At 43.5% G+C, this 19,894-nt stretch overlaps 1 protein-coding gene across 1 annotated transcript in view; it reads left to right on the forward strand.

Moving 5' to 3' along the window:
* Nucleotides 1-19,894, forward strand: part of LOC134546339 (hemicentin-1-like) — a 345,137-nt gene that overhangs the window by 103,112 nt on the left and 222,131 nt on the right. Inside the window, exons 13-17 of the mRNA XM_063389116.1 lie at nucleotides 191-369; nucleotides 4,092-4,245; nucleotides 6,078-6,224; nucleotides 7,894-7,989; nucleotides 18,894-19,175. Of these exons, the coding sequence (XP_063245186.1) occupies nucleotides 191-369; nucleotides 4,092-4,245; nucleotides 6,078-6,224; nucleotides 7,894-7,989; nucleotides 18,894-19,175 (858 nt within the window). The remainder of the gene's footprint in view (nucleotides 1-190; nucleotides 370-4,091; nucleotides 4,246-6,077; nucleotides 6,225-7,893; nucleotides 7,990-18,893; nucleotides 19,176-19,894) is intronic.

Genomic DNA, 19,894 nt, shown 5'->3' on the forward strand with positions numbered 1-19,894 from the left:
TAGGTAGTACCTATTCATGAGAACAAAAATGTTCCCACTAAGAAATCAACCCATTGAAAGGCGTACGTTGGTAGAGCAAACACAGGCTTTAATACTAACCTGACGCCAAACGAATTCGCCAAATTTCCAATCAAGCAGACGTGGTCACCTCCTGACTGATAGTGATAGCGGGTTGTTTGACGGCGCGCAGTGGGCGGGTCGTCGTCGGCGCGGTACGTGGAGGCGCCCGTGCTGACCGCCGAGGAAGGGCGCGTGCTGGCCAAGGTCGGGGACAAGGTCACTCTGCGGTGCCGCGCGACCGGGGTGCCGCGGCCCACCGTCACGTGGGCCAGGCTGCAGGCGGACCCGCGGCGCGAAGCCGAAAGCCAGGTTGGTAGGCCTGCTGCGGGCTGACCCGCGGCGCGAAGCCTACAGCCAGGTTGGTAGGCCTGCAGCGGGCGGACCCGCGGCGCGAAGCCTACAGCCAGGTTGGTAGGCCTGCAGCGGGCGGACCCGCGGCGCGAAGCCTACAGCCAGGTTGGTAGGCCTGCAGCGGGCGGACCCGCGGCGCGAAGCCTACAGCCAGGTTGGTAGGCCTGCAGCGGGCGGACCCGCGGCGCGAAGCCTACAGCCAGGTTGGTAGGCCTGCAGCGGGCGGACCCGCGGCGCGAAGCCTACAGCCAGGTTGGTAGGCCTGCAGCGGGCGGACCCGCGGCGCGAAGCCGACAGCCAGGTTGGTAGGCCTGCAGCGGGCCGACCCGCGGCGCGAAGCCGACAGCCAGGTTGGTATGCCTGCTGCAGGCGGACCTGCGGCGCGAAGCCGACAGCCAGGTTGGTAGGCCTGCAGCGGGCGGACCCGCGGCGCGAAGCCGACAGCCAGGTTGGTAGGCCTGCTGCAGGCGGACCCGCGGCGCGAAGCCGACAGCCAGGTTGGTATGCCTGCTGCAGGCGGACCCGCGGCGCGAAGCGTACAGCCAGGTTGGTAGGCCTGCTGCAGGCGGACCCGCGGCGCGAAGCCTACAGCCAGGTTGGTAGGCCTGCTGCGGGCTGACCCGCGGCGCGAAGCCTACAGCCAGGTTGGTAGGCCTGCAGCGGGCGTACCCGCGGCGCGAAGCCGACAGCCAGGTTGGTAGGCCTGCTGCAGGCGGACCCGCGGCGCGAAGCAGACAGCCTGGTTGGTATGCCTGCTGCAGGCGGACCCGCGGCGCGAAGCGTACATCCAGGTTGGTAGGCCTGCTGCAGGCGGACCCGCGGCGCGAAGCCGACAGCCAGGTTGGTAGGCAAGCTGCAGGCGACCCGCGGCGCGAAGCCGACAGCCAGGTTGGTATGCCTGCTGCAGGCGGACCCGCGGCGCGAAGCCGACAGCCAGGTTGGTAGGCAAGCTGCAGGCGACCCGAAGCGCGAAGCCGACAGCCAGGTTGGTAGGCCTGCTGCAGGCGGACCCGCGGTGCGAAGCCGACAGCCAGGTTGGTAGGCCTGCAGCGGGCGGACCCGCGGCGCGAAGCCGACAGCCAGGTTGGTAGGCCTGCAGCGGGTGGACCCGCGGCGCGAAGCCGACAGCCAGGTTGGTAGGCCTGCAGCGGGCGGACCCGCGGCGCGAAGCCGACAGCCAGGTTGGTAGGCCTGCTGCAGGCGGACCCGCGGCGCGAAGCCGACAGCCAGGTTGGTAGGCCTGCAGCGGGCGGACCCGCGGCGCGAAGCCGACAGCCAGGTTGGTAGGCCTGCAGCGGGCGGACCCGCGGCGCGAAGCCGACAGCCAGGTTGGTATGCCTGCTGCAGGCAGACCTGTGGCGCGAAGCCGACAGCCAGGTCGGTAGGCCTGCAGCGGGCGGACCCGCGGCGCGAAGCCGACGGCCAGGTTGGTAGGCAAGCTGCAGGCGACCCGAAGCGCGAAGCCGACAGCCAGGTTGGTAGGCCTGCTGCAGGCGGACCCGCGGCGCGAAGCCGACAGCCAGGTTGGTAGGCCTGCAGCGGGCGGACCCGCGGCGCGAAGCCGACAGCCAGGTTGGTAGGCCTGCAGCGGGCGGACCCGCGGCGCGAAGCCGACAGCCAGGTTGGTAGGCCTGCAGCGGGCGGACCCGCGGCGCGAAGCCGACAGCCAGGTTGGTGTGCCTGCTGCAGGCGGACCCGCGGCGCGAAGCCGACAGCCAGGTTGGTAGGCCTGCAGCGGGCGGACCCGCGGCGCGAAGCCGACAGCCAGGTTGGTGTGCCTGCTGCAGGCGGACCCGCGGCGCGAAGCCGACAGCCAGGTTGGTAGGCCTGCAGCGGGCGGACCCGCGGCGCGAAGCCGACAGCCAGGTTGGTATGCCTGCTGCGGGCGGACCCGCGGCGCGAAGCCGACAGCCAGGTTGGTAGGCCTGCAGCGGGCGGACCCGCGGCGCGAAGCCGACAGCCAGGTTGGTATGCCTGCTGCGGGCGGACCCGCGGCGCGAAGCCGACAGCCAGGTTGGTAGGCCTGCTGCGGGCGGACCCGCGGCGCGAAGCCGACAGCCAGGTTGGTATGCCTGCTGCGGGCGGACCCGCGGCGCGAAGCCGACAGCCAGGTTGGTAGGCCTGCTGCGGGCGGACCCGCGTCGCGAAGCCTGCAGCCCGAACAACAGCATCGCGTGTGTGACCCCTGCCTGCGTTAACTGTGGAGGTATTTGTTCTAAAGCTGTAGTCAACTGGTTAGCAAAACAGATAGTAGCTGTAAGTATACATTTGTTTAATAATTTTAAAATAACTCACTAAGAAGAATCGTAATGTAGTGAATATTGCTAAAATACTTACATAATACAAACACATCTGCAATAAATTAGTATTAAACTTGGTTATAACCAAACATTGTTTTTTTTATGAAGATTGTAAAGTGGGCGGGGGTTCGTTCTTATTTGGAACTTCAGGTATCAACATGGCAAAGATTGTACACACCGACTTCCTTACTTCTTACCTCCATGGCGCGAACGCTGTTGACATCTGTGGTGGCGTTGATTCCATTGCAGTTAAACCAACCACTGGTGCTCTTAGGGCTCTAGAGTGGCTCATAGAGACTCAATAGTGACGATTAGAGCCTCATAATGGTTTTATAGTGGCTCATAGAGGCTCTAGATGTTATATTATTATTTTTAATAATAACAAAGTATTATTTAAATATTTGAACATTACATAATAAAAAATAAAAGGGTCAAATGCAAGACTTACCATTGGGACATTATCTTCGAGAAAAGACTTGACAAAACTAATATGTAATGCTAATATATTACACATATATCATTGATATATATAATATATGGCAATACTAATAATTATGTAATAACCAAATTTTTTGGAATATTTTATTTAAACACTTTGCGACTTTCAACCTATCATTCTATACAGCTATTTGTGCGCAGGACCCACTTCACAGGACTCAGGACTGAACAGTCAACGGTATCTCGCGCACTGTCCGCGGGACGCGTGGTTAAAGAGACTGCTGCAGAATCAGGTCACAAGTGTTTACAGTACCTTGTATTATAGTGTATGATGTGCCAACGCGGCTGTGTAGCGTCCCGACAAACGCTTGTGATTAAAGTCTAGTGACCAAACAGTTTTAATTATTTGTAGTGTTTTCACCTGTCCTTGCTAGTTAGCCATCAGAGTCTTATGTTGATCAAGGGAGTGCCGCAATAATAGTTACAGTAGGTCCCGAACTATCGCAGCCTTGAACTCAGCGCACCACACGGGACCGACGACCCACTGGAGACTAGCCTGGCGCTCTTCGCGGACATTCGCATCCGCCACACTGAGTTACCCCCGAGGTTTTGGACACAGGACTGCGTGTGATGGCAGAATAAACTATAGAGACCAATACCCGAAAGCTCTAAGATTTTTCCGTAAAAACCTGGTTGGAGTTGTCATGTCAGTCCGACAGATGGCGGACGGAATTCCCAGTATGAAAAAAAATGTATCTGTTTAATGTAAGTATATGGTACCAACATTATCACAGCGAAAATAATTTTATTTTCTCTTATGAAAACTTTTTAATATCAATATACAGATCTATGGGGCAAATAAAACTTCAAGGCTTTTAATGTAATACAGTTTGACAGCAGCTAAAGTAATCTGTAGTGGTTGACGATGCTGCAACTCGCCAGGCCGCCGCGCTCGACGGCAGCTTGCAGCTCGTCGACGCGAGGCTGTCCGACGCCGGCACCTGGGTGTGTCGCGGGCGGAACGAGGCGGGCTCGCACGAGGCCTCGGTGGCGCTGGACGTCGGCACGCCGCCGGAAGTGCTCCAGCCGCCCGTGGGTGAGGCAACACCCCCTGACGGCATTTGCGACGCCGCTGCCATCTGTGGCGGATGGCGCGAACCAGAGTTCACAAATACAAAGTAGAACTTTATAGTTATAACGTTTGAGTGCATTTTTAACAAGATGGGCAGTGTTTTAAGAAAAATTCCTGGTCGTAAATCAGGTCAAAAGCCGGGATTTGGTATTTTTTTTCAAGTCTTTTTTCACTTTAACCGGAGCGGTTTCATTATACAGTTTAAAATTTCAGTCAGCAAATAGAATGATTTGATAGTCGAAGTAGATGCTCCGACAGCGATTCTAGCGACGGGTGCGAAAAAAAAAAGTATGTTTCGCCTCAAGAAATGTAGTCTATTTTAAATTATAATAGGCGTATATTTATAACGCTCGGCATTATTTTTAAGAAGTCTAACTTAAATTACGTGTCCGAATTTCGTATTATAGGTGTATTTTCAACGTGAGAAGACATGAATTTTCTCGTTTCCGAGGTTAGTTGTTACAAATATCTGACGATTACTGAAAGACTCACTCACTTTTTTTATGCTATAACAAATTTTTTTACTTAGTTTAATATTGAAAACTTTATGTTATTAAGGGGGTAGTATCCTAAATGTATTCGCTTCTAATATTTAGTGTTTTTGCGTATGATTTTAAAAATTCATATTTGTTTTGGTTCAAGGTCACAATTAAAGAGTAACTCAAACAGTTTTAGATAAGCGCATGCGCGAATACCGCTTTGTTGTTTTCTCGCTATGAGCGCCACCTACGTAAAATGTAAACTTTATTTGGCAACAGGAAGGATCCCCTGCCCATTAGAATCTATTTGTACGAGAGTGGTAGAACGTCGAAGTGCGTGATCGTTGGATTGGTCGTAATGGTCGATACGACAGAGCTATTTTTCGCTGACCTCCACGTTCACCTGACATAACGTCATGCGAGTGTTATTTTTCCTTTGGCGATTTATAAAAGATACTGTCTACGTTCCGCCGTTAACTAGTGATTTGCCAGAGTTAGAGATACATAATTGAAAAGACTTTTGCTTCCATTACTCCGGATGTGTTAACCAAAGTGTGGGGAGAATTGGACTTTAGGTTGGATGTGTAACGGATAACTAAAGGTGCGCACATATTAAACATTTGTAAGAAAATCTAGGGTAGTTTACCTTCAAACTTATGTATGATTTGTTGTAAATAGACTAAATAAAACTATTATAATGTACCATTAAAACTGGGACATTTGTTTATGGACATTCTGTATATTGTGACCCTGGCCACAAGATGATCACAACTTCGTCCGCGGGTGCTACTAGCATCTCGAAGGCGACTGCGGCGGTCCTATAGTAAATAATTCCTTCTAGAACAAAACACTCAACTAAAAAAAAAAAAAAAAAAAAAGGGATACTCTAGTCCGCACCCGACCTATGAAGTCGGTTTAAATTTTTTTTGTGTAAAAAGTTATTATTTTACATGTACTGTACTTTGTGTTAATTTTTTTTTAAACTTCGGACTCTAATTTTGTTATGCTTTTTCAAGACGTTATAAATGCCATTAAAAATGTGTTTAAAACCTGTTGTCTACATATATATTAAGAGGAAGAGAGAGAAATTGTAACACACTAGGCTTGGATTAGGAAATAAAATATGACGCACCTGGCTCAACAAAGGAATTCAAAGGGTTAACGTACCTAACATATTCGCCTCGTGGTCAGATTCAGAGTTAATTATGTGATATATAAATGATGTTGCTGGTGAAGTTACTATGGATATTTGGGACTCGCCACGCCACCGTGAGTGGGAGCCGGGTGCAGCGACAGTGTGGTGTGCGGTGTTGGCAGACGTGGAGGTGCGGTTCGGCGGCAGCGGCGTGGTGCCGTGCGTGGCGGTAGGCAGCCCCCGGCCCGCCGTCAGCTGGCGGCGCGAGGACGGGGCGCCGCTCGACGAGGCGCGCTTCTCCGCGGGCGAGGGCGGGCTGCACGTCGCAGGTCGGCCAACCCCCGCCGCGCCTTCCACCCCTTCCTCCCCTTCCTCCCCTCGGCATTTGCAGTTTCACTTCGGACACACGCCATTGCTAACATACGCTGTCCGTGCCATGGGCGTCGCAACCGGGGGGGACACACGTCCCCCCCCCCAATAATAAGTCTTCAATTTCATCCCCTCCAATAAATATATTTAGTTTCGTAGTTACATTAAAAATATGATTTCTGTGATATAACCCCATATGTTGCGCACGATGCATTTAGTCCAATCGTGGTAATGTGAGCACTTTTTAATCCGATCTTCGCGTAAAATCACAATCAGGTCCGATACCGAGGAGAGATACTATAATAATAGTGAATATAATCACTTTATTACTTATGTTTGTGTACATGTGCGAAATATTCTTAATACTGCTGCGGCATTTAAGTGTAACATTCAGGTTTCTCCTGATGTTTAAATTAATGATTTTGTGTGGATATAGCACCAGCAGATAATGTTAACTGGGTTTTTATAAATTTGTTCTCTGAAAATATATTTTTTTAAAAAAACAAAGTAAATTAAAATATTTAGGAAAGAAAAATGCCTAAAAACCACCTTTTTGCACCTTCAACCCCCAAATTTTTCCGGGGGAGGACCCCTAGACCCCCCGCTATTTTTCCAGGGGATGAATATTCCTCAACAACTAAATCAATTCAAGGCCCCCCCCCCCCCCCCAAATATATCCTTGAGACGCCCATCAGTCATAGGGAAAACCAGAAGAACGGACTAAACAAAAACGAATACACGCACACGTATAGAGAAACAAGACAAAATCAGCTCGTGTCACATGTCAAATGATAAAACAGATACTAATTAATCACAAAAAACAATTTTGCAAACCAACTCCCACCGCAGCTAGATACCAGGATTATCTGTTTTGAATCATCGCTGGGTTCCTCTGTTTGTGCCTGTATTTGCTGTTCTTGTTGCAACTGTCTCGTCGTTGGCAGCCCACTGGGTTCGTATTTGCTGTGATATCACTCTAATTCCGGCCACGGAATTCTCTGAGCTGTCTGTGCTTTTAACAATGGATCTTTGCTGATTTTGGCTGGTTTTTTCTGTGTGTGGATTCTTTTTTGTTTTTTTCTGTTATTATTGTTTTCTCTTTGACATACAGTTTAACTAGCAATGGCATATGTGCAAAATAATGTTTTAAAACACTGCCAAATATTTTGCATTCATTGCCAACAAAATTTGGCTGTTACATAATATACTTCGTTGTTTTCATTTTGCAGCTGCAATATATTTTGTCATTAAATTTTAAAGTGACTGCAAATCATTTTAGCTGTCCAAATATTTTTTTTGGTTAGAAATTATCCTATTAGTGTACTGTTCAATAAACACTTTGATTGGTATTTGAAAAAATCAAATCAAATCATCTCCACCAATTTTTTTGATGATAAATTTATTTTTCAACTTTACCATATTCTGTAATGAACTGATTTTTTGCTTCATTAAATAAATTTGGCAATCCCTAAGATCATGCTGATGATACTTATACGTACTACGCTTGTGTTACCAACATATTTACTAAATATAACATGTAGTGGCTTTTATGTTATGTTTTATGCAATTATTCATAATGGGCGTAATCGTATTTTCCATGGACTAAAACTGTGCGTGGATTTTTCACAGGAGCTGTTATCGACGATCAGGGCACTTATGTGTGCACCGTTGAAAACATCCTGGGGACTGTCCAGATGTCAGCCCGCTTGAATATTACCGGATTTTGTGAGTTTTGCAGAGATATAATTTATAGGGTTTTTGTAATCAAGGCTCGATCTCATGCGTTATTTAGATTTTTTTATATATTAGCTCTCGTAAACTGCATTTAGTTACGAGTAATTTCGTGAATGGAACGGAAGTTGCATGGAACGGAAATGTGTAACAACCACGGTGCTGTCATCAGTGACAGATGGCGTGAACCAAAGTTCACAGAGATAACAGGACACTTAAGTATTAACTGTTAAATTAATTATAACTAGATGGGCAGTATTTAAATAAAATTACTTGTCGAAAATCAGGTCCAAAGCCGAGGTTTAGTATTTTTTCAAGTCTTTTAGCTTTTATCGGAGCCATTTCGTTATATAGTTTAAAATTTCGTTCTGCAAATGGAATGATTCTATAGTCGACGTAGCCGCTCCAGCAACGAATTCTAGCTTCTGGTACGGAAACTACGTGTGATTCACATCAAGAAATGTAGCTGAAAACACAAATTGCGTTAATATTTATCACGCTCGGCATTATTTCAAAAACGTCTGCGTTAAAATTCATATCAGATTTTTGTATTATGAGTGTATTTGCAACATTAGAACACACAGATGTGCTCGCTACCGCGGTCAGATTTTACACATATCCCATACTGAAAAACTCGCTCACATATTTTAATTTTAATTTTTTCGTCATTACTATCATTGTAAGGGCTATTTCTGAAGTTTAAAGTTTTCTGAAGTTTTATTCTTCTGTCACTAATATTATCAACAAATGTTCACTAAGTGTAATATAATGGTTGTAAAAAATTGCGCAAGTGATTATAATTATTATTAGTAATGACGATAAAATGAAAAAAAAAAACATATGAACATGGCACGTGAGACCGAGCCCAAAGATTGTTTTGTGTCGTCCCGTGACAGCTATAGCAACACATGAGGGAAAGGAATACGAACCGTTTCGAAACTGGATTAAGTTAGTTTTCTTTTACTAAACGTAACGAGCTGGTAAGTTTTATAATAATAACACCAACCCCTGCGTTAGGCATTTCTAATCTTTACATGCTCATCCTTGGAGAAAAAAAAAATCTCTTAACCTTACCAGGAAATCTGGAAAACTGGGGTCACTACTTGGATACGACTGTGACCGAAATCCTGGCGACTTTTTAGTGTGACATTGTTTTTTTCTGCAAATATATAGGCGTGTAGTGCTAGCAAACTCACTTTTAAAATTACAAAGAATTATAAATAGTACGCTATTTGTTTTAGCCAATGTTTGGTTGACATGTCAGCTACCTAAATTTTCTTCTCACTAATATAGTTTCGCTTAGGTAACCATGTTCTATATATTATACAAAGATCACAAACTTGTTAAAAAAAATAGATATTGTTTTCGTTAAATGCAAAATAGTAACACTTATTTTAAAAATGGGATCACAATCGTTCTGTATTACATAGCTATCAAATAAAAATTAATTGTGACTATATACTTGTGTTACTGTAACCAGGTGATAATCAACAGAAACAGGTAGAAGCATATTGCTGTCAACAATGATCAATCGTTCTCTTCACCACGTTTTTATTTTACATGAAACAATGTTTTTAAAAACGGGACTTTTTTTGTAATAACACCACTATAATATCCGCGGTATTTTACCAACAGCTAATAACATGTGTAGGTACATGTGGCAACGCAACGAAACATATTTAAAAATAACTATCATTCATAAAGTATGATTTGAAATAAAGTAACAATGCATGCTTTTTATATGTACACTAGAACCCCGATTTTACGTATGTCCACGGTTCAATGAATTTCATTCGTAAAATCGCTACCTTCGTAACTCTCTCTCTCTATCCCCCCCCCCCCCCCCGAATGTTTTAAAAACTTTTTGTACCAAATATATGTGATATTATTTGTGAGTATTTGGTTTAAATAAATAAAATACCATCAAATATGAAAGACTATTAATGCAACGAAACGTAAAACCCTGCAGACGCAGCGTGTGAACATGGACGCCCTCCTCGCACGCCTTCCAGCGCTGCGCTGCGCTGCGGCCGGTCTCGGAAGCTTGAACTTGCGTTGCTGCAGTCCCTCCCGTAGCAATCTTTCAAAAAAAATCTACCGTACGATACAGCCTATCATGCTGTGTAATTGTGCCCGTCTTCCATACACAAATAGTGACTCATTCCAGTTGTGAAATACTAATAACTGCTCATATTCTATTATAGGCTTACACATTTAAGAACATTTATCACGAAAAATAAACAAGCGATCCACGTATTCAGCCTCCTTTCTCCGCTTGTTTTGCCACCACTAATAGTTTTCTCCAGTAGCGTAGCTAGGATTTGTGTATTGGGAAGGGGGGGGGGGATTAAGAAGCATGGTTTACCCCCTCCCCTATTAAAGCGGGTGGTCCGGGGGTCCTCCCCCGGAAAAAAATTGGATTTTAAGGTGTAAAATAGTTCTATTTGAGCAGTTTTCGGTACTTAACTTTAAATATTGTAATGGTAAAAATATTATTAATTTTTTAATAAAAATTTGTTTGAGTGATGAAATAAGAAATTAATTAAAGATATTTTAATCAATCCAAGTGCCTTGTTTACGTCTACTCAAAATCATAAATCATTCTCGAAGCTCGACAATACAAAAAAAAAGAATAAGAAGGGTTGGGTTTCGGCAGAACTGATCTATTCCTGGAAACAATAGCTTTAGCTTGAAGAGTTACATGACACCATGTCGTCTCAATTCTATACACACACAGCGATCATTACACTTTTGGAAGCCCAGTCAACACCTGCTTATAATTACCGCGCTGGTTAAATACAATCGGTGTAAGATATTTGAAAGCTTGGGACCCGTCACGGCGTCACAACCTTATAGCTTCTGCTCGCGACAGGGGTAGGGGAAGGGCAGGAGAATCGGTAGGGCTCGCTTACTCTTCGGGCGCTTGCACACGCACCGGTATTTTCCCGGTGCTAGCTCCGGCAACGGATCCGGCGCCCGGAGCTGTCCTTGCACACGCTCCGGTTTATTCCGGAGCCCTCTCCGGCAGCGGCTCCGGCGCCGGCAGTGATGTCCTTGCACACGCACCAGCAAGCCGGTAGTTTGGTGTCAGCATCCGCGGTAGAAACATGTGCCCCGTTTGGAACAGGAGGTTGTACATATTGTACTTGCTACCTATTTTTATTTGCTGTTTTCTGTCCATGTCATGCAATTTAGGTTCCAAAAATGCGCACACTTCCAGCCATGCGTTCTGCTTCTCTGTGCGATCTTTAAAACTATCGCTGGTTTTGTCCCACAAACACGGTCTGGTTTCTACCAATTCAATCAGCGTCACAGCGTCGTACCTGAACCCTGCCATCTCACAAGTCTTTGCTGCACTGTTAGTCCAGGAAAAATATGGAAAAAAAAAAAAATGGACAAATTGCAAGAAAAGGTTTTTTTACATCAAAATTCGCAGAAAAATTCGTAGAATAACATATCCAAAATCCACCGAAATCCATTTTCTTTTGGTACCTTTTTTCCGGGGTTTATTCCAGAAAAACGCGAAAAAAACAATAACTCTAAAACAGTGCATCTGACGACAAAACCTGTAGAGACAAAAATTAAAGAACATTAACTTTTCCATAACATATCCAAAGTTCAAGAAAATCCGCTTATAACTTCTGCTTCGTTTTCCGGGATTAGTCCCGGAAAAAATATTAAAAATTAAATAAATCGAAAATTGTGCAATTTACAGCATAATGGTTTAGCAAAAAGATAAAGTAAACAATGTTTTTCATAATATATTAGAATTTCACACAGATCAACATTTAATTGTTTTTTTGTTTTCCAGGAAATGTCCCGGAAAAATGTTATCAAAAGAAAAAAAAAACTGAAACCGTGCACCGTACTTAAAATAAATCGTGAATTAAATTAACGGCAAAATATTGCATTATATAATTGGCCTTTATCAAAATTATGGATTAGCAACTACTGTATTTGATGGATATGGGAAAACTCACAGTACTGAAGACACAATATATGAGAAGAACAAGAGATAATGCATCACCTGTAGTGGAATTCACAGGAGAAATGCAACTATCACTTCGTAAAGATATGTTTCTTTTGAACGAGCAAAATAAAGGACCATTTTTAAGGTTATTAGCAATGCATTTACGCGAAGCAGAATGTCCTGTTGTCGAAGCACCAGGTGATGCAGATATTTACATTGTCCAAGAAGCTCGAAAATGTGCAAAAGAACAGTTGACACCAGTTATAGGAACAGACACAGTTTTACTTGTCCTTTTACTATACTACTTTGACCCACAACCACATAACTGTTTGTGTTTAAAAAGTGAACAAAGGCAGAAGAAAACATATATCATTAAAGAGCTAAAGCTCGGTGATGAAATTTGTAATAATATTCTTTTCTGCCATGCATTAATGGGATGTGACACATCATCACACATCTATGGTATAGGAAAGGGGAAAATATTGGATCTGATCGAGAATGACAGTGCCTTCAGGCAACTTGCGAAAGTATTTTCAGATAGTATTCCCAGTGTGTCAAAAGAAGACATTGTAAAATCGGGAGAGCAGCTGCTAGTACGCATGTACAATGGGTCGAGAAGTGACACACTCGACACTTTACGTTTTAAAGTGTTAAGTGAGAAAGCAGCTACTAGTTCCAAATGTGTACAACCAGAACAGTTACCTCCAACTAGTGCTTTAGCTCGTTTCCATTTCTTAAGGGTTTTCTATCAGATACAAGAATGGAAGGGAATAAAGATGAATCCAGAAGAATGGGGATGGAAAAAACGTGGCCACCTTCTCTTGTTAATTTCGACAGACAAGCCAACAGCTCCGGAATGCTTTTTGAAGGTAATCAGGTGCACTTGCAAGGAATATGGTTGCGTTGCATCCAACTGCAGTTGTATGAAACACGGCATCTCATGTTCTTCGGCTTGTGGAAACTGTCATGGATCAACCTGTAAAAACCGGCGTGAATTACCTCCCGAGGACTGCAGTTACTGTGACGGTTTTTAAGGTAGGGTGTTCCTACATATCCATGCATGTTTATTCAGTATTGTGTGTTGCAGAGTGCATCCCAATGTGTGTATATTTTTCTATTTCTTCTCGAAACAGGTCACTGGAAATCTTGTGTAAATTTAATTGTATGGTATGTTTTGTGAGAATGGACGTGTCGAATTTTTCTTTCAAACGATAAGCAGTTGAAATGAGTCTGATTTTTTTTTTTCCTGGAAAATAATTTTGGTAGATTTCAAAAACGTTTAACACATCACTAACTGAAAAAGGATTATAATTTAAGTGACTTTAAAATATATTATGTAAAATAAATATAGTTCGGATCTGACATAATTTGACATGGGATACAATGCTTTCTGTTATTTAGCCTACATATTCAATACTTTTTCCGTGGCCGATCACAAAATAAAATCTATTTACCAGATTTCAGTGAATTTAGGATCTAGTATAGGAAATCTTGTGTGCTTCTGTTTGTCCCATCGAAACGTTTTCAATACGATGTTCCGTTTTCGTTTTATTGAATTTTTAAAGATTTTCCAGGACGAGTCACAAAAAAACTATATATATATATATAAATGAGCAGAGTTTGGTGAATTATAATTATATTTAATACAAAAAAGTCTTTAATTTTAGTCACGACTTTCTTGACGTACGATATGTTTTCGTTTTGTCTTTTTTTTTTTTCAGAAAATTTTCTGGAAAACCAAAAACCTATTTTGTGTTGATTTTTGTGAATTTATAATATATTATGAAAATCGTTGTGTACTTCAACTTTGTCCTGAAACATTTTGTTGTATAATGCGCCATTTTCAATTTATTTCAATATTTTAGGTTTTTCGGGACGAATTCCAGAAAACAAATAGTAGTTATTAGTGGATTTTTGTACATTTTTGATATGTTATGGCAAATTTGGCTCTCTTTAATTTTAGTTTATATACCTTTCTTTGTAGAACGCATCGTTTTCCAGTTATTAATTTATTCCGCATTTTTCCTGGTCAAATCCCGGAAAAAAGTTACCAAAATTAAGTGGATTTCGGTGGATTTTGGATATGTTATTCTACGAATTTTTCTGCAAATTTTGATATAATTAAACCTTTTCTTGCAATTTGTCCATAAATCGACCCCTTTTTCTCATAAAATGCCTGGACTATGTGCCAGTGTTTTGTATTGTGCGAGCGACGACAGCCCACTCCCCTGCCCAGCTCCGCCCCGGGCAGGTAGTCCGGATTATCGAGGTCCTCTCCGGCTGCACTCCGGCATGCCGGCAGCCGGACCCGTTTCCCTGCCGGCCCGGACTGCGTGTGCGGCACTCCATAAGGAACTGTTGTCTTGTGAGTCCTCCGGTGCCGGTGCCAACTCCGGCTCCGGTTGTGCCGGAGCGTGTGCAAGCGCCCTTCCCCTCCAGTGCAGTGACCGGTGATAGCAGTAAGACACCCAGGCTTTTAGCTAACCTGCTTTCAGATAAGAAAAATAATGTTGGCTAAGGGGGGAGGGGGGTTAGATCCCCTAACCCCCCCCCCCTGGTTACGCCCCGGGTTTCTACTCCCCTCTTTAATTAAATACGTTCAAGGACTCGCCAGTATCTTATCTTTACTGAAGAGATAAAGGAAGGGTTGAAAAGAGCAATAGTAGTACTATTGATTAGAAAAGACTTGCCCAAGCCTAGATGATAAGCTGGAAGAAGAGTCTGCATTGCATTTCGACAATTAATTATTTCTAAAACAATGGGATCACAATATTTCTGTATTACATAGCTATCAAATAAAAAATAATAATTGTGACTATACCCTTGTGTTACTGCAACTAGATGATAATCAACAGAAACACGCAGAAGCATATTGCTGTCAACAAAGACAAAATCAACAACAGGCCAAAATTATTCAGCTTTATAAGTTAATAATTAGCAGCTCGCCGTTAAAAATACTCTGCGCTGTAATGACAAACACATTCTTTCAAACACATTGCATTTTAGTGGGAGAAACCCGTGAATTTCTGAAAGCCGTCGGGAATTGTTTGTCTAGCAAGTTGAAAAAAGCTTAGTTGACAAACCGTCGTATCTACGAACTGCGTCACTTATGCCATTTTTGAACGCAGTTTTACTGGCGAAGCTCCCCAGCGGATGTGAGGAATGCGACACATGTCATGATAATTGTAAGGGGGGGGGGGAGGAGGTAGCTACTTAATTTTTTTTTCCCCACGCTGCACACGTTTGCGGTTGCTATGCGTCACGCGCCAGAAATGTTCATTGGCGGGAAAATATAAATTATTTTTACAACCCTGTTAAATGTTTCCATCCATGAAATTTCGAAGTTTGTGAATTTCTAGTAGAAATACTGCTGTGTGACTAATAAAAAAAATTTACCAAGTAGGTGTGTGTGTGTGTGTGTGTGTGTGTGTGTGTGGTGTGTATACAGTGGCGGATCCAGGATTTTGGTTTGGAAGGGGCTTGACCCAGCTGAGGCTAGGCTTTATCAAGGCAAACACTAAAACAATAGTGGACCCAGATGCTTTTGGAGGGGGCTTGAGCCCCTTAGCCCCCCCCTCTGGATCCGCTACTGTGTGTATAGGTATATAAATTTATGTCTAATGCCATATTAACTTAATCAGTAGGCCTACTAGCACGCAGTGGCGTAGCCTATTGTAATGGTAAAGATTTTATTAATTTTAATATGAAATTTGTTTGAGTGATGAATAAGAAATTAATTAAAGATTTGGTGCTAGGGGGGGGGGGGGGGGTTAAACCCCTAACATCCCCCCCCCGGCTACGCCCCTGACTAGCAGAACCCAGAAGACTTTGTCCTGCCAGTGTTTATTTATTGACCTCTATATTTCTAAAATGTATGGTTTGTATGGAATCTAGAATCTATAGAGCGTTTGAAATGGTAATTCATTTTAAACTCACTCACCAAATACTTATCGCAGTTAAATTAACTGTTTGTTGTTATTGGTGGATAAAGACAGTACAATTCACAATATACCAATATTCATGGCGATATGTTGAACGGAACAGAAGTTGATGAGCTGCAGCGCTATCTAGTGGCGACATTATAGCAGAATAGATATCGCGAAAATATTCTCTGTGTTCAAATATCTATGTATACCAATTTGCATGGCTATATGTCTAGCGGTTTAGAAGTTGATGCGCTGCAGCGCCATCTAGCGGCGAGTTACAAAAAATAAAACTTGCCAACTTTCATGGCGATCGGTCAAACTGTGTCGGAGTTTATCAATGTCATACATACTAACATTTTAACATTTTATTATATATATATATATATATATATACATTATAGGTAGATAGATAGATAGTGAGTTATATATATATATATATATATATATATATATATATATATATATATATATATTTAAAAACGGTAAATAGCTCTTGCATGGGCCTTAAAAATATTCATTGTACGTGTAATGGACTATACAACATCGCGTGATGATCTGGCTTTTGTCGCTCGCCAAGGACAGGGAAGGGGAGTGTGTTCTGGACAGTTTCTCACGCGGGAGGTTGTACGAGGGTTAGGAACGATGGCATTTTAAGAAAGGAGAGACAAAATGTTTGCGTTTGGGAGGATGAGCTTTAACCTAGAAGAATGTTAAGCGGGGAGGGAGGGGTAAGCCATTAGAATTCATCAAATATGGCAGTAGAAATATTTGACGTCATGATGATGCCACTGTCGCCAGCCTAGCTGGACGAGTTTCGCGCGCTTCCGCTACGTCACAGAAGCTACGCCGCAATTAAAACTGCATGTCCGAAATTTTTGTTTTCTTACAGGAACATAATTTAGAGTATTAAAATCCACACAAACGATAAGCTGTGCTTTAAAAATAAATTTTTATAAGCTTTCATTTTATTTATTTTTTCCTAATAATTTATATTTTGGTGTCAAAATTTCCTTTTTTTTTTTTTTTTAAGGTTCCTGAGAATGTTTTCGTAATATCGCTGCTTTGTTAAATCGGGGCTTCGTAAAATCGGGGTTCTAGTAATTTATTCTCCGTTCACTCTTACCTGAGTTTTGGAATAAACAAAGCCTCTTGTAAACAAACATTTTCATTGGCTGCCGGCCGCCGCGCACATTATTCGTGCGCAAGAAATAGTCCCTTGGTTACGTACCATTTGTAAGTATTTTTACACTGTCTTTTTATAACAATTGTTGATGTATAGCATTATAGCGATTCATCATTAATTTCCAATACAGTTTAATGTGTCAGCAAGTATGTACTTACAATTATGTTAGCAGACGCCGTGTGTTGTGGCATAGACAAAAGGTACTGTACAGTGTACAGTTGATGCCTGGCGCAACAGTTGCATTTCGGATTCGCGCGCGCACGGTTTGTTATGGCTGACGTCGGACCGAGTTTTGTAAAACACAGAATGGGAAAGCCTTTGAAAAGTGCACAGAAAACTATTGTGTTGAATGTTTTTAAAACATTTTCAGACAAATATACGGATTGTCGTGTGAACGATATCGCGAGTTTAACTGAGGAATTTAGGCGTGTTTCGAAGAGCAGTGTGCTTCGTGCAAGGAAATAATTACAGGACACCGGGACATTAACATCTTCCGGGAAGAAAAGGAAACTTGAGTATCCTGTTATAAAAACTTGTGATGATTTTGTGAAGACGGTTATTAGGCGTAAATTGCATAGTTTTTTCTTCGCAAATGAACCACCTACGCTGAACAAAGTGCTACGGTGCTTCCTGTTATATTACGTCTCCGTTATTTTATTAGCACCGACTGTACTGAAGTGTGTGTGTTGCAACTAGTGCTTGGCGCGCCAGATGAATTCAGCCTATCACTTGCTGACGCGGCGCAGTGATACGGCGGTGTTTGTTTATTTCAGAACTCAGCTAAGAGTGAACGGAGAATAGTGTATCTAATGCTTACATAAATACGTACGTACATACATACAAACAAACAATCGTATTTGCCTTGATTCTAAACTAATGGCAGTAATACAACGTCGTGGGTGAGTACGAGCCTCAAAGCTAGGCAGTACCGCAGCGCAGGAGTCCAGACAGTCTGTGAGAGCTGTGGCAGTGGGCGCATGCCTCTGGCCGCTGTGCTGAATATCAACAACATGTGTGATGGGGTGGACGCCCGCCTGCCCACCAAGGCACGGGTGTCTGTTCTAACGACGAGCCAGGCCTGGGCGAGGTGGTAGCTAGAGTAACCTAGTGGTAGCTGGTGAAACCCCGACTCGCGCGGAACAAGCCCTCTGGGGCGCCGGACCACCAGCCCCGTGGCGCTTAAGCCCGTCTGCAATCAGTCCGTGTCCTTGTCATAATGTGGACGACACATCGTCGCACGGGAAACAGCACTTCCTACAACTGTGATGTCCTGAGTCACTAGAGCGCAGGATATGTATTTATTTGAAGTGAAACTTCTTTGCTGAGGGGGGCTACAGTTTTCAAGCGTTACGAAATTTCCGATCGCATGAGGGGATTAGTTAGGTACGTGGTGGGGAAACCGTTAGAGGAGGAAAAGGCAGGGGAAAATAAGAAATGACCCAAAATACTTGCACACTTGCATGCGTGCACACTTACATACTTGCACACTTGCTTACTTGTTCAAAAGCTTAATTTAGCGCTCGCATAGTTGCATATATATATATATATATATATATATATATATATATATATATATATATATATTTGCGTGGCGACCTTAGCCAAAGAGAATCATGTTTCTTATATTTAATAATATAATAAGCAATAAGTTTCACTTCTGTCGGTGTGGACTCCACAATTTTTATCCTGCATGTTTTTTTTTTTCTTCAAACGGCACTCGGAAAACTCACACACATCGCGAGTGTTGCGTTGTTCCGTGGTACCGAAGCACGCAGACAGGGACTGAAGGTGCACACGTGGGACGGGCGGGTGCCGACAGCCGCCCCGGTGCTGGACGCGGCGGCCGGGCCCAGCCTGACGCTGCTGCGCGGGCAGGCGGCGCGGCTGCCGTGCCGCGCGCTGCTGGGGGAGCCCCCGCCCGCGCTGTCCTGGCTCAAGGACGGGCAGCCGCTGCGCGCGGGGCGCTGGCCGGGGCTCGGCCTGGCGCCCGACGGCTCGCTGCTCGTGCTGCACGCCGCGCCGCAGCTGCAGGGCAGCTACTCGTGCGTGGCGACCAGTCCGGCGGGCAGCGCCGCGCGCACCACGCAGCTGCGCGTGCTGGGTGAGCTGCACCTCTCCGTCCCGTGTCCCGTGTCCTGCTGGCTCGGTAACCATGCTTAGTTGTTTGTGGAAGGTTATAGGCCTACTTCTTTAGGTGCGTTATGAAAAAATGGTGCGCGCGCAATATGCAACGAAATTGGCGCAGGATAAAAAAAAAGGGCTACATACAAATTAAAATTATATATGAGCTTTTCAATCTTAAACTTGAGTGATTGATATTGAAAACTGCTCCATAAATATATTTTTAAAAAAATGTTTTGTTAATATTAGGTATAAAAATTGCGTTTATAAACTTTTTCAAGAGTTTTTATATAATTATATGTTCCCTTATGTATAATTTGTTTGCATTATAAATTATATCCTATACAATTATTTAATGAATAAATTAGAATAAATATACAGCATATTTATTGATTTTCAATATAATTTTACTAAATATCGTTTATTTTACTAAATAAAATAATTAGTTTATATTGACAATGAATACTGAGTAGTTATGTAAAAGATTTTTTAAAATTTGATTGAATTTATACTTTACCAACCGTAATTATAATTTCACTTCAGCCATTTTATTATTTTATTTCTTTTAATTAAGTATTTGCATGGACAATTAAAGTTAGTTTTTTGTTACGCTAAGTAAGTATAACTTCTAACGCACGTAGGCTACATAAGTACAAGCACCCTTTTTTTTTATATACTAAACAAGTTCTTTCTTTTAAT

This window comes from Bacillus rossius, chromosome 1, assembly GCF_032445375.1.
Source record: "Bacillus rossius redtenbacheri isolate Brsri chromosome 1, Brsri_v3, whole genome shotgun sequence".
Lineage (NCBI taxonomy): Eukaryota > Metazoa > Arthropoda > Insecta > Phasmatodea > Bacillidae > Bacillus > Bacillus rossius.